Genomic DNA, 15759 nt, shown 5'->3' on the forward strand with positions numbered 1-15759 from the left:
CTATGGCCTGTACGGATGGCTCTGATACCAAATGAAGGCCTTGGACTGTTAGGGTTAGGGTTTGGAGGTGCTGCAAACACAGGCGTGGAGAAGCAGAGAGAGAACACGACTCCTTGTGTGTATTCAGATAGTGAAGTGAAGTACAATAGCCACATAATAAGTGACCTAAAAAGATGTGTTCACATGTCCGGCCATAAAATGTGCCGGGTGGACCAAAACACTTATAAACTGCTTATAAGTGAAACTAAGCTAAACTGGGGGAAAAAACCTCCACTAACTGAAGTAAAAAGTGCCCCAGTAATCTACTGATGATCACTGGCACTCCTCTGGGTGCATACACAGCATAAAACCCAACACTTAGTGCATTGCATGTTTCGACCAAGAAAGCTATGGAATCTTTGTGGACCAAAGCAGAAGCAAAACCCTTTTGAAGCATTGAGACTTTATGCTAGCAAAGGACCGGTGTTGGTTATTCTAGATCTTTTTGTGGGTGGTTGAACATGATGAGATTGCATTGGAGAAATCTTGAACCAAGAAGGCCATGCTGTGGCCTATGAACGTCAAAGACAACAAGGTAGCAGATGCATTATCTCGGAGATCCCTGAGCAATGCGGTTTCTATGGGTTACCGTATGAATTTCACTTTGATGAAAGATCCTTATGCTACTAAGGAGGATTTCAAAAGATGTTTCGGAACAGATTGTAGAATGAAGATTTGGTGACCTTTTTATGTCATGGGTTTTCTTATAATGCAAATCCGTTTATGATTAAACAAAGGATTTCAGGCCAAAAGTGATGAAAGAAGGCCATTACAACTCAAGCTTTGGAAAGCAACTAGCCTAATAGAGAACAGACATTGAGCTATATGTTCAAGAATGTTTGGTTTGTCAGAAGGTCAAGTTTGATCAACACAAGCAACCGGGATTATTGCACCCATCGAATGTTCTATGGGAGAGTATTGTTCTATGGGAGAGTATTGCTATGCATTTTATCTTTGGATTGCCAAAGTCGGGGAATGATGGTATATGGACCTTTTCAGGTTACTAAGAAGATCAACCATGTATATTTAGAACATTGGAGGACACATAATGCCTTCCATGACAATGTATTGAAACCATGTACAAGTTACCCCCAAAGGAGCCTGTTTTCGAGGATCCACCAGGGGTGGAAGGGCTACAACAAATTGTGTTTCATTCTATGAGAAAAAGAGGAAAGACATTGGTCAGAAAGTTCCTCTTGGAATTCGAGAATTATTCGCTATTGGATGTGAAATGGATGCCAGAGAAGTACTTCAAGGACTATCCAGATATACTTTGAGCTTATGAGGAAGTGGTTGGTCTAGATGAAGTACAGATATGGACGTCTTGCGACGATCAAGACAGATTCAAGAGGGAGGGATTGTACCTCTAGTCCTCTTCATTGTATATATATTGGACTGGAATTGATCATTATTCTGCTTATAATGGTTACTTGGACATGCTCTAGTTTGGGTGGCAATGATGCCCGATAGCCCAAGGAGCAAGATTTGTATTTGGGTGGCAGTGATGCCAAATGACCCATTAACGTCAACGATGCCATAACGAGATTTGTATATGGGAGGTAACGATGCTAGATGACCCATTGAACAACAACGATGCCAGATATCAGTCGGGCGGTCCTAGTGACTAGATGGCCCAGATGACTGTATTGGATTTTGCAGTCGGGCGGTCATTACGACCAGATGGCCGAGATGATTATATTGGACTTCACAATCGGGCAGTCATTGCGACTAGGTGGCCTAGATGATTGTATTGGATTTCATAGTCAGGCGGTCAATGCGACCAGATACGCTAAATGACTATTGATGAACTCTCGGGCGGTCCTAGTGTGACCAGATGGCCTTGAGCGATAGTCTAAGCAGTTTCCCTCGAGAGCCAGATAGCTTAGCATGGTTTCCGATAAAACTAGACAGGGAAATCCATGAACAAGAGGATCATTACTTGTGCACTGCATACTGATGTATGTTTGAATTTCCTTGACTTTGTGTGCTGTTTTTGATGTGGACAATGTGTGGATTTGTGATAGTCCACTGGGCTCCAGACTACCAAGCTAGAGCATGGTGCTCATCATCAACATCGTCTTCATCATCTTCGACTACTTGCCGCCGTTGTTCAAAGTCGGCCGCTGCACAGCTCCGTCGGTCGCCGCCCAAAGCCGGCCGTCGCCTGGCTCCGCCTGCGCCCAGCTCCGCTGTCGCCTCTCTATAGCGCCACCTTTGCTGCTGCCTCTGTGCACCGCTATCGCCGTTGCTGTCGCTTTTGATCACCGCCGCTGTCTCCCGTGCAGCGTTGCTTGCTGCCAACGTTTTCCTCCCAATCTAGAGCAAGGGGATTGGTAGTCGGGAACTCATATTGGCCATTTGGGTGTTTGCTTTTTTGAGAAGCTTCTTGAGGATTTTCTTGAAGATTCGGTATTGAGTTCACTTGGATATGGACTTGGATTTGGATTTGGACTCGGAACTTGGACTTGGATTTGGACTTGGACTTGGACTTGGAACTTGGAACTTGGATTTGGATTTGGACTTGCACTTGGATATTGGATCTGGTACTAGCTCGGTGAGAGATTGTTGTGGGTTATCCCCGTGGTGTGCTCAGGCATTAGAGATCTCGTGCCTCGACACCGACTTCCACTTGGGATTCTACATCGGCATATTTGTTTGTTGTTGTATTCATTGTTGTATTGATCTTGGCTACTGTGCCCGTGGATTGTTCTTGAATAAATTCTTGAAAGGGGGCGGGACCTGTTCCCGGCTCAGTGTGGTGTACTGTGCAAGATCCCTATTCCCTTCTCAATCTGGTGTACTGTGCAAGATCCCTATTCCCTTCTCTCTCTCTCTCTCTCTCTCTCTCTCTCTCTCTCATTATCTCTTGGACACGTGTGTGAATTTGTCACAGCACGCTCCGCTGGTCTTACATAAGCCATACTTATTGGGATGAAGGCCAGATTGTAGTATACCTTTGATTCTATTCAGAAGCATCTTAGTCACAAGCTTGTACACCACATGCATCAAAGAGATGGGATGCCAATCTGCTGAACCTTAACAAAGCTTTTTTTTGGGCAGCAATTTAAATAGGCCTTCTTCCAAGAATATGGCAACTATATCCAATAGACCGATAGTAAGTGACCATTAAGAGGATGGGCTGTTTTAAAACATCCCAAAATGCGTGAAAGAACTTCAATGTAAGCCCTTCCCATCCCGGGCACTTCCATTTACCCAGATTTTTGAGATCATCATCTAGTTCTTCCTCCTTAGTAAAAGATGCATCCATACTAGTTGCCTCATGTGATGTGACTATAGACTGAGCATATTGTAAGAGTTCATGACGTGCATGGAATACTTCCTCATAAGGGGGTTGAGGGACAACAAACATTTCTGCAAAATAGTGATGACAAACATTAGCAAGTTGTGCTTTTGTTACATGTCCAAGTTCCACATATAGTTTCACTCTTGCAGAAGAGTTCTTTTGTCTGGATGTGTGCAAATTTTTAAAAAAGGATTTGGAAGAACAACCTTTGTCAAGAAGTGGCTTTTGTTGAGCTCGAGTTGGCCACTTGTTCAACTTGTGAGCATCATTTTGGTCAAGAAAACTATCAAAGGTCACAATTGGCTAATTTCAGCCTATTCTTGCAGGGCTGTTTTTGCACGAGCCACCTGCATCCTAGTTTCCTTCATATACCATCTACGATAATCTTAAATGATAGCCTGCATGCGCATCACAAAACCATACCAAGCAACATGCAAATCCTCTCTCATGTGAAGCATAAGAGGATGGCCAGCAGCATGTGCCATCTGCATAAACTGAGCATGCGATAGATAACTGTTATTTACCATTAGCACCCTTCTGTCATGCAAAGCACGGTTATGGATTGGCATACCAAAATATAATCAAAGCCATATAGGCACATGATCTGAAAGCCTCAATGTATGATCAATCTACGTTTTGCAAGTATATGGGTCATCATAGTAAAATACTTTTAAAAAAAAAACACTTAATAAACTATGGAGCTTCAAGCTTGCATGTGAAGGAAGGTTGGGGGGGGAGGAGTCTACACTGCTTGTTTGAGGAACTAGAACGTGGAGATGTGTCTCGAGATGTCTCTCCCAGTTGGATCTCCCAATTGTCTCCAAAAAAGAACCTGCATGGGTAATGCAATACCAAAGGTCTCCCAATGCAACGATTATGACTAAGGGACCGTCCTTGCACAAATATGAGTAGTGCATCTAGGGTGATAGGTTTAGGGACTCCTCTCTAGATCAAAATGGCCATGTCCAATCTTCTCCCTCGTACATAACTTGAGGATCTGACTGTCTAGCCTACCTATACCATGGATCTCCAAGTGATGTAGCAAGATTCTCTCATCCTAGCAATCAAGTGTACACTACCAGTCTATCTTGCCAGATTTTTTAGGTTTCTCAGTAACCCCATATGGAATACTGAGTGGACATGAAAGTTGCGAAGTATTGTGGGCATTTGGGATCTTCGTTGAGCAAGGTTTCTATTTTTTTTTGAGCATTTGGATTTTTTTCCTCAAGGTGGGGAAAAAAAACTCATACCGTACAAAACTGTACGATATCGTACAGTACCGTACGAACCATACGGTACGAATAGGTTCGTACCGGTACGAGAAACAACCATGTGCGTCATATTGGGTAGCATGCAGAAGATACCATCCGTTCAAACGTGCCCAGTAGTTTGTAAGTGCATTATGATGGAAAGTAAAGCCCGGCTGCTAAGGCATGAGATGTGTCCACAAATTGCATGCATCCAAAAGAGTCAGGGTTTCATCCCACACTTGTTTTTCAATGCGTATCATATGAGAACGATGAAACGAATTGTCAGCAAAAGCAGGTGAGTTGTTAAAATCCCCTGTAGTAAAAGCATTTGATAGCCTTGGATATGTTTGAAAAGATTGCCACATTGCAGCCCTACTCGTTGAAGTTTGCGAGGCATAGACACTTACAAATTCATACAGCTCACTAGCAATTATATATTGCACAACAATCCATCTGCCATTGGGATCATTGTATGCCAATTGAGGTTGAAGTTCATGTCTAACCATGATAAGAGTACCAAAAAAAGCTTGCTTTCCCGCATAGAAGATGTGATAACCAGAGAAAATCCCATGTCTACCAACAAAAGCATGTTGGTTATGCTCTTGCAAACAAACTATATGTGGTTGCATAGTATTTACATAAGACCAAAGGAGCCTCCATTTATTTGCATCATAGAAGCCTTGCACATTATATGTAAAGCATATGATTGGTATACACATATTTACAGCATGTGCATTTAAAATAGGCTATCCTTCAACTTGCATGGCTGCTTGGCTTCCTATATCACTATGCAATGTATAATTTGGAATATCATCATGAACATTACTTGCATGTAAAGGAGTGTCGATGCCAGTTGATACATTAGGATTAGTCACAATGTGTGCAAACAAGGGGTTAGTGCTAGTAGATACATTAGGATTAGTCGCAATGTGCAGCCCACATTTTGCCAACACCTGTAACATTACCCGAGATATCGGCACCCCAGAAGTTTGCCCCGTTGTAGAGGTTCCTTCTATCCAATTACGAGACATGACAAATCTCTGTCTAAGAGGGATGATTTTCTTAGGTGTCTGCTATGCATTTGGCTCATAGTTGCATTCCGTACCTGTACTCATCTGATGTGTACCTTCAGTACTTTCCGTACCACTCCATACGTATCGTACCTCGTACGGATAAGTCGTACGGATAAGGTCTTCGTACCAAATATGAGGTTCAATGTACAGTCCTATTTTTTAATTATTTTAGACAATGGTCATTGCTCAGTAGTTAATAGATTAGGTTTCATTTCAGTATTACCAGTCTTTCATGCTATTTTTGTATGGATGCTAGATATTCCTTATCTATATATATATAAATATAAATATATATATATACATATGAACGTACTTAAAGTACTTATCTTGATGCGTACTTCACGTACTCGTACCGTACCTAAAGTACTCAACCACTATGATTTGGCTCTTGTTTTTCCTGTTCTTTCCCTTTTACAACAGGAGGGCTTGCCATACCAATTTTTGCTTTTCCCTTATCTAGGGTGACATTTGGGTCCTACGCCACATTTTTTCCCTTCTGCTACTGCACGGGTACAATAGGAACAACCTCTTGAGGTGTTATTTCTGCAACTGGTGGCTGCATGTGAAACAAGATCTAGCAAAATTCCCCCATTTGAGCTTGAAGAAAGCTTCCTGTGTCGGATGTTGTGGCAGTTCAACATCCATGGCCACTTGGGAAGGAGTTGGTTTATGGGTATCCTAAAGGATGCAAAATCTATTGACACTCCCAGAAGACTTGGGAGGGTAAACCACTTTGCCTGGTGACTCCACAAAAAAAGGTAAAGCAGGGCGCATATAAATAGGAAGCTCTGCAACCTCCACTCACATAGGGCATGTGTTTGATGAAGCTTTGATAATCCTTCTTAGGCGACCATGGGTACACATGCACCATCTGCTGCCCAGAAAAAAGAGGGGACTTTTGCAAAAGAGTTTGTTTACACTGTAGATAAGTAAGTAGAACCTCATAGAAGCCACGAGCAGGAAAGTAGCAGACCTCAGCAAAGCATCATCCAAGCATGGCTTTATGCCACTGCCCAACATCAGCCACCACAGACATCTTCCTAGGAAAAAAAAAAATCACAGCTCTCTGTGAAAGTTTCATCACAGGGTCTAGTAATACTTGGCCAGGAACCCGCAATTGAAACTTAGGGACAGGCTCATCCCATCCTTTCTTGATCTTAGCAAAACCTTCTTCAAGAGTGTCCCAGAAATGTTCCCAGGGAAGAATAAGGGGAATATCTCACTGGGGGCCAAGAACAAAAACCACCACTGCCCTCACCATCGGGAAAGGGGCTTGGAGGGAGGCCTTGACGAAAAGCACCAAATAGGCAGTGAGAAGTCCAGAGGTAGATCCTCATGCCCAGGGGGGAAGTTTGCAGGCTCTTCTTGAGTTCCCCTTGGCTCATGAGGTTTTTGGAGCCGGTGTGGACACGAAGTAGTGGCTATCCAGCCTTCCGCTGAGATGCTCCAGGTGGGAGAAAAATGCACCCCTCAAAGTAATACCCCTCCAGACAACAGCAGGACGATTGTCCCTTCAGTGAAGGTAGGTAAGAGTATCCTTCTCTGATGACAATGACAATGACAATGATGATGAGATAGACATACAGCTAGTCTTTTTCCATGGCCCAGTACCAGGTGGAACTCTTGTACCACTTTTGGTCTCATAGATCCATTGGGTCTTTTGAGGATGTTAAATATAACTTTCTTTCCTTCTTTCTTTCTGAAGCAAAACTGATGTAGAAGAAGACAAAGAGGTGGGCTCCTGCAGCACAGATCGGAGGGCTGTAGTGCTCTCTCTTTCCTGTGATGAGAACTCTCCATGTCGTTGAAGGTGGTCCTGGATCTGCAGCTGACGGATAGTAGAAGGTCGGGATATGCTGGGAAACAAATCCAAGTAGGAAGCTATTCATAATTATAGGTCAATTACTTGATATAGTTCCATACCATCTTGTCTCAACTACAGTAGCAGTAGCAGCTAAAGATTGCAAATTCAACCTGAAGAGAAGATTGAGGAAGCTAAGACCAGGACTAATAGCAGGATGGACTGTCCCGAGGTTTTCTCAGTAGGAAGTATTCTCTCCTATGATTGATATTGAATTACCTTCCACTAAAGTGGAAGGTAATTCATTATCCTCCACTAAAGTGGAATGCAATGGATTCTCCACAGAAGGGGTTGGTCGTGGATGGAGGTGCTGGAGCGAATGTTTTGAATGATCAAACAAAAAACAATGACAACAACACGCACACACACAAAAAAGTACCTTTTTTAAAAGTTAACCTCTGCATGCAGCTGGCATGGCGGTTTTTTTAGAAAGAGACCTTTTTCTGTAAATGCTTGTCCAAACTATTTTTCGCTTTGAAACTTGACCTAGTATCAGATATACAACTGCAATCGATATGTGGTCTTTAGGATGTGTTGCTGCAGAGCTCTTCTTGGGTTTACCATTATTCCCTGCTCAGTCCCAGTATGACCTCCTCCAGCGCATGATAACAGTACTCCGGTGAGTGCCATTTTCCATGCCATTCTCCATGTGCAAGAGTAGGAAGGTCACAACATGCTTGAAGTATTTGATGAAATCCAGGACATAATAATGTTTATCTAAACAGCATTGAGCATTGTTTATGTGTCAATTTGGTTTTCGTAATAAGTAACATTTGTTCGCCTACCATTTCCCCCACAAAATCCCGAATTTTAGCCTCACATTAGCTTTTCTTTTGTTCTTTCTTCTCAACAATTTCTCCCTCCACAGTCCCCTCTTTTACTCCTTTTTTTTAAATGTCTGTGTGTTTTTCTCCTCTTCCTTGTTTTCTCCCCCTTCTTCCTTCCCTTGATGATGTGGCATTTCCCCTCTTTCAGCCCTTTTAAAAGATGTGGTTTTTGTTTTGGTTTCCCCATTTACCTTAACCATGGATTATGTGATTATAGAAAGATATGAATGAAGTGAGCCCAAATCAAGGTGTGTGGATCATAGTTGATCCCACAACGTAGAACGCTCATCCAAATCATGTAATTCTACTCCTGTTTGCTGATGTAGAGGCTTGGGGCAACAAAGCTGTACTTGAGGTGATAAGCAATTGATCTAGATGCCTCAGGAGAGGACTCATCCAGTATTCTTGTAATACCATGGAGTCCAAGTGCTTGCGAGTTGTATAGCTGAGATAAGTGCAGCTTTGGGTGGATGATCAGTTGGTAGGGACGAAGATATCCAACTGCCTGGCGGTCCCATAGGCCACGCACGGGATCGGTGGTGTCCCCCCGCACTTAATTAGTGTTCTTCCTGTGAGCCTTATATGCCTTCCTACATTCTTGCTGTTGTTTTGGGGTGCGGTCTTTGGACACGAAGAACTGAGTGTTCTGCAGATAGATTCTGCTGGTATCAAGTATAATTGCCTGTTTCTGCTCGTCAAACATAGAGCACACGATGGCGTGATTCTGATTGTTCCCAGTCTTCCCAAGTCTACGTACCATATGATAATACCCTGCATGGAAAAATGTGTGCTGAAAACTCAGCAATGTCCATAGCTAGTGAGGCAGCTGTTCTTTTTCTTTTTCAGTAGTCTGCAAATGTGCGGAATGGCATGTCTTGGGTTTGGCCCCCATTTGTTGGCAGGTTGCGGAGGACTTTGGTTCACATTGTATTTCCATTATGCATCTTCCCTTTCTCTACATGTACATCCTCTATCAATTTTACCTTAGCCTGAAGGCTGCCACTACAGCTCAGTGCATCATTCTCTGCACTTAGTGCATTTTTCTTCTCATCCCATTCTTTCTGTTTTTTTGGTGTTCTTGTGTGGCATCTTCAGGACCTTCAACCTCCATTCCTGTAAGGGCCAATGTTGATTTTTGATGGCCAACGGAGCTCCTTGTTGTGTCTGAGGAACACCTCTTGCAGTGAGATGTACAATTTCCAAATACCATCCAGCAGGGCTGTATTCACAGTAATTGGAATGAAAAGGGCGGCTTGCCATTGAGGAGCTTACTTGAGCGGTTCAGGGAGAGTCGGGTGATTTTTGGTGTTGATAGTATTTGATGATGGATTTTCATTCCCTTTGTTATGAGCACAAGATGCACTTGACATTTCAGAGCTCCCTCGGATTAAGGGAGGGGGAGGGGAGGTGAGAGAGAATGAAAGATAGATATATTAAGCGTCTACTAAAGACCCAATGGGCCTATGAGACCAAAGTGATACAATAATGTCCATGGCATGTCTCATCATGGAATGAAAAATAAAATAGAAACAAAACAAAACTATCTGACTGGAGTGATACAAAACTGTCCATGTAAATCTCATCATGGAATACCAAGAACATGAAACATGAGAGGAGCATCAGCCCCCAGTAGATGGTATACCACTCTCCAAAATATCAAGCATGGGGCTAATTAGTATGGCCGAGAGGTCCCTCCTAGCTACATCACATGGAAAGGTAGCTCGATGACGATGGAGCATGTCTTGGATCTGAAGCTGATGAGGGGATGGTGGCTGATGTCCGGGAATGTCGCGCATGTTGGAATGCGGAGGCCTCGCCCAAGGTAACTCTTGTCGGGCGAGGCGGTTCCAGAGTAGCTTGAGATGGGTCCATGGGATCCAATGTATGGGTGTCTTCCTATTGGGTCCGAAAGAAGTTGGTGATAGTTGGCTAGCAAGGGAGGGGTCGGGGTGGCTGGGGCTTAAGCTCTCTCAAGAAAGTGTCCTTGTGTCTACAAAGCAAGGGAGGGGTCGGGGTGGCTGGGGCTTAAGCTCTCTCAAGAAAGTGTCCTTGTGTCTACAAAGCAAGGGAGGGGTCGGGGTGGCTGGGGCTTAAGCTCTCTCAAGAAAGTGTCCTTGTGTCTACAAAGCAAGAGCAGGAAAAGCCCTAGGCAATGCTGGTCCGGGAAGTCAATGATCTTGGAGAGTGGCCCAAATCCCTCATGGAACATACAGTGAAACCTCCCGCGGATCTCACGGTATTCTGGGCGGCGATATATGCAATGCTCGTGTCTCAATCTCTGTGTGGCATAATCGGCGTATGAGCTCCCTGGCTTTGAAGACGCACTCAACTTGTCCTGTCTCCACTTTGAGGTGACCTGTATCTGGCCAAGTGCAATCTGCATGGCATGGGACCTCAGGTAGCCCGGCTGCTGAATGAATCCATCCTCGGTGAGTGTGAGGAAGTGATCTTTGTAGAAGTGCATCTTCCGTGGGAGCTTCAAAGGTGTGATCCATGTGCTGTGGGTGTGTGGTAAGTATCATTTCTAACCTTATTTTTATTTGCAAAGGTTTTATAACCTTAGGAGTTCACACTCACTTTAAATACCGAGTTGCCCGCCGCTAGCCAGTGCCTTGGGGCCCAGTTCCATAACTCGTATCCAGCCAGCTTGGTGGGCACCTTTACTCCCTTTCTCATCCACATGAGGCCATTTAATGGCTTGGGCAGTGCCCACTCTATACTTAAGGGGCACTGCCACGTGGCGCGAGGGGGATTGGACCCCTTCCACACCCACTTTCCCTCACGGCACTCTTGCTCTCTCTCTGTACTAGGCGTGAGAGAACTCTGCATACCCACACTCTTGCTCATTCCTGTACAACGCCCTGTGTAGTCTGTATCTGCTTCATACTGCACTGTATCTGACTGTACTGCAGCTGTACTCCACGTACTGTACCTGCTCCATTGCACGGCTGGTTCAGTACCAGCCCGCACGTACTTATACCTGTGCATCTGCTTGCTGTTCCATCATACTGTACTGCCCATACAGAACCTGTCCGTACCTGACAATACATGCCCGTACTGAACTGCGCGTACTGTTCTGCCCTGACAGTACTGACCTGTACCAGCACCATACTTGCTGGTCAATGCCTGCTGAATGCCGTACCAGTTCCGTACCCACATCTGCACATTGGCTGTGTACGACACCAGCTCTGTACGAGCATACTGGTGCCTGCCGTGTGCTGTACCAGCACTGTACCTCGCGGGTCGCAAAACACAAGGGCTCCCCTTGTGTGCTGGTAAGAGTACGTACATACATCTTCATTTCAGTACCTGTTTGAGTGCCTACTACATCATTTGGGTACTTGTGTGAGTACCTACAACATTTATAGTGCCAGTTTGAGTACTAAGTTCTACTCCAAGTATCTGTTTGTGTACCTGCAACAGTACAAGTATCTGTTTGTGTACTTGTGCTATGGGGATCAATACTCCAGTCTTTGCGAGTTGAGTGAATCAGGCCCTAGTACGAGAGTGCATGTTTGTGCATGGTCTTGGAACGTTGGCAGTTATGCGCCCACTCCGCTCCAGGTGTATGAGAATGGTAGAATGGTTATTTTGACTCTTTCGCAAAGACTGGAGTATTGATCCCGACAAATACATCCCTGCTGTGAGAATCTCGTTCAAACCTGTTGGATTTGACCACAAGGTGCCATTGTAGTTCCATATTGCTAACCTAAGGTGTTTGAACTTTGGTCTCATAGACCTGGTGTTCCTATTTGGAACGGTGCTCGGTGATAATGACCCTACCATCTCTGTAGACAGCCCACTTGCCCGCGCTACGGGCCTCATGAACTGTCACCATCGCCTCACGCCGGTGTGCCGCCTGTGTTGGGATCATCCCCCATGTACATTGAGGGCAGCCCATCTGTCTAAAAAGGCCTGTGTGCTGGTGGCATCAGAGAATCTGATGTTGAGGGGCCGCTCTCGTGTCATATCCTGCCCTCCATGTATTTGCAAAGGGAGGGGCGGTCCTGTCTACTCCTATCATCTGGCAAAGCGTCATGGCATCTACCTTGGGGAAGCTCCCACTCGTAGTCCCCACACTCGCACATGGAGGGCCCTATCCTTCTGGCGTTTCTCCTCCTTGAGAGTCATGTATGATGCTCTATGGGGATTGTGCTTCTTCACCACCTCCTCCCAATCTTTCTTGGTGGTCTGCAGTTCTTCCTGCAGCTTTAGCACTCGCAGCCTTCAGCTGCTCCAAGTCTGTCGTTAGACCCTCCTGTATATTCAGCTTCTCTGCTTCCACTGTATGGTCCTTGATTGTAGCCATTAGGGCTTCCATTTCTGCCCAAAGTTCCCCTATCACTGGGGCAGCCCCTCTGGCATTGCCTGTTGTTGCATCTGGGTCTCTCGGTGTTGTCCCCTCCACAGTCTTGATGTATGCCTCCAGCTCTTGAAGGTTCATTCAGGTTATTCCCCCCTAGTTGCTATGCCTTGGGGGCGTGAGCAGGGTGGGTGGAATAAGCAAGCAGCACGCAGGGCAGTGGACGGCAGCGCACACAACAGGGCACTAGCGCGCCACAGGGGAGGGGTGCGAACAGCAGATATATGCAGCGTGAACATCGGGGGAGGGGGGGGTGTGCAGGGAGAGAGAGAGAGAGAGAGAGAAATGAAATGCTATATTAACGTCTTCAAAAGGCCAAAGTGACCTATGAGACCAAAGTTATAACCATGTGACATCTGATACACTGTCTGGAAAAGAAAAGAAAGAACTGAAGGTAAGTGTCTAGCCCTACAATACATCAGTAGGGAGCATCCGGAAGCAGCAACTAGGGAGAGTGGGAAGCTAATGCTACTAGTGAAAATGGGGTACATGAGTACACGGATACATGAATACATGAATATGGGGGAGTACAAAAGTGACAATGAGTACAACAGTATATGGCTGGAGTGGTAATCATCCTTCATTGTGCACAGAGAGAGAGAGAGAGAGAGAGAGAGAGAGAGAGAGAGAGAAAGAAAGAAAGAAAGATATATTAACGTCTACGAGAGGCCAAAGTCGGCCTATGAGACAAAAAATAATACAACTGTGTTCTTCCTGTCATCGGAAGAAAAGAAACAAAAGAAAAAGTGTGCATGTGTCTGGATACAACTGTGAATCATCATGGATCGGTGGAGCCCATATACAAACAATATAAGGGGGGTGGGGATGTGGATGGAGTGCTGAGGCAAGATGCATCTCTATATGCTGAAGGGGTAGTACAAGCATGCTATGCAGATCTATGTCTAACTCCATCGAGTGCCATCAGAGGGATATAAGATATCATACATCGCCGATGCTGAGGCTGTGAATGGCATGAACATGAACCCTGAGTCTGAATGAAAGCGAGCTAGCCTCTCCTGTGTCGCCATCTGGTGTCTCATCCGGATAGCTGCTGTCTCTCGGTGACGGAGTCGGGTGCTCTATGTCCAGTCTGTCTAGGTCTCCTCCTGGCTCTCAATTCCTCTGCTCTCTGTGCGGTCACCCCACGTGGTACATCAACTGGCACTGGCATAGCTCTCTGGAAGAAATCTGTGAGCTGGGACTGTCTCCCGCCCCTAGTGGGAGCGGGTGTCTGGAGGAGTCTCTCTCGAGAACTATGAAGCTCTAGTAGTAGTCTGCCAAGCTGTCGCTGGTCCGAGGCCTCCATCAACTGATGTAGTGAAGAGTGCTCCTCAAACAATCCTGCATATCTATCTCTGATCCCCTGGTGGGCTCTACATCTACATACAAAGTGATCCTCAGTCTCCACCTCCTTGCGGCACAATCTGCATATCCGCTCGGCTCTAAGAACCCGTGCCGCTCTCCCAGTCTCTATCTCTAGCTGATGTGATGAGACTCGTAGCTGTCCAATAGCAACGCGAGAGGCATGTATACATCCATGTACCGCGGTCGATGTATAAACCCATCCACTGAGATGCTTATAAAGTGGTCTCTGTAATATAGCATCTTCGGTGGTAGTGGGCTCTCTGGTGCTGTCCATGTCTCCTGTATGTAGTGCTGCCATATGTCCTGTCTCATCACTCTGTTCCTCTCATTGAGAGAGAGGTAACCCCGTGGAGCAGACTGATCATACTGAAAAGGTGGCAACCGCTCAATGTCTATACCATGATGTGAGAACCACTGTAGCATCTGTGCATACCAAGATCCAGTGTGTCCAGCCTCGGCCAGCTGTCTGGATGCCTCAAAAGCTCGGCGGGATAATCTCTCCATGGGCATCTCCCTCATCCTGTATATAAAGGAGATCGTCTGGAACAATGCCTCCACTGCCATAGGTGGTGCAGCAAACTCAGCTTGAACAATGTCATGCGGGACGGATGGTTTGCTGCGTATCATCCTCGAGAGCATCAAGATCTGTGGTCTCTCCAGCTGTACCCATGTGCCTGCACAGCCCCCTATACCACAGCCCACAAAGCCATGCTCCACAGTCTCCACCTTCTTCACCCCACCTATGGTTAGGAGGGCCATATGCCGACTCCAACATGGACGGGCGACAGATCATACAGGATTACAGGGAGAGCATCTCATCTATGCTATTGATACATTGGCACCATTTCTTGCTCATCTCTTCAACAGAGCTCTGTCAGAGGGGTTTCCGGCTGAGTGGACGATGCACACTATTGTGCCGATCCATAAAGCGGGAGATGTACTAGACCCCGGGAACTACAGGGGCAGTTTTGGAGGCAGAGCTGAGCACTCATGCAGAGGTTGGGGGATTGAGAGCAACAGGCCAGGCAGGCTTCCGTCGAGCCTTCTCGACCATCGACCACATTTTTACATTGAGGTGCCTGATTGATCAGGCCAAGGCACAGAGGCAACGGCTCTATTGTTGCTTTGTGGATTTCCGCAAGGCATTTGATACTGTGCCCAGAGAGCGCCTCTTTCGGCGACTACAGACACTAGGCATACCTTCAGACATGACGTGGGGCATATACAGGCTATATGAGCAGGTCTTTGGGAGAGTCCGATGCCCAGGAGGCTTGTCCGACACAGTTGCTAGCACCATTGGTGTGAAGCAGGGGTGCCCGCTCTCCCCCACGCTCTTTGGGCTTTATATTGATGAGGTGGTCGATTACATCACACTAGGGAGGAGGCTCTGGGGTTGAGCTATCAGGTATTACTGTCCATGTTATGCTTTATGCTGATGACATCGTCTTGGTATCCGACACGCAGGTTGGGCTTCAAAGACACCTTGTGGCTCTTGATGACTTCTGTGCACAGCAGGGGCTCACAGTGAACCTTGGGAAAACCAAGGTTATGATCTTCCACACTTCACCTGCAGTCAGGAGCCACACTACTCTCACATTAGCAGGAGGGCGGGTCGAGGTGGTGAGCTCTTATGTTTACCTTGGCCTCACATTTACTAGCTCAGCTGGACGCTTCTCC

General features: G+C 45.9%; 1 protein-coding gene across 7 annotated transcripts in view; it reads left to right on the forward strand.

Annotated features, from left to right (window-relative positions):
• Positions 1–15759, forward strand: part of LOC147622470 (dual specificity protein kinase YAK1 homolog) — a 157417-nt gene that overhangs the window by 86014 nt on the left and 55644 nt on the right. For all 7 annotated transcript variants that reach the window (XM_086822047.1, XM_086822046.1, XM_086822048.1 and 4 more), the window contains one exon: positions 8024–8146. In XM_086822047.1, the coding sequence (XP_086678173.1) occupies positions 8024–8146 (123 nt within the window). The remainder of the gene's footprint in view (positions 1–8023; positions 8147–15759) is intronic.

Source organism: Cibotium barometz, chromosome 28 (assembly GCF_041138505.1).
Source record: "Cibotium barometz isolate CiBa-2024 chromosome 28, ASM4113850v1, whole genome shotgun sequence".
NCBI classification, from domain to species: Eukaryota; Viridiplantae; Streptophyta; class Polypodiopsida; order Cyatheales; family Cibotiaceae; genus Cibotium; species Cibotium barometz.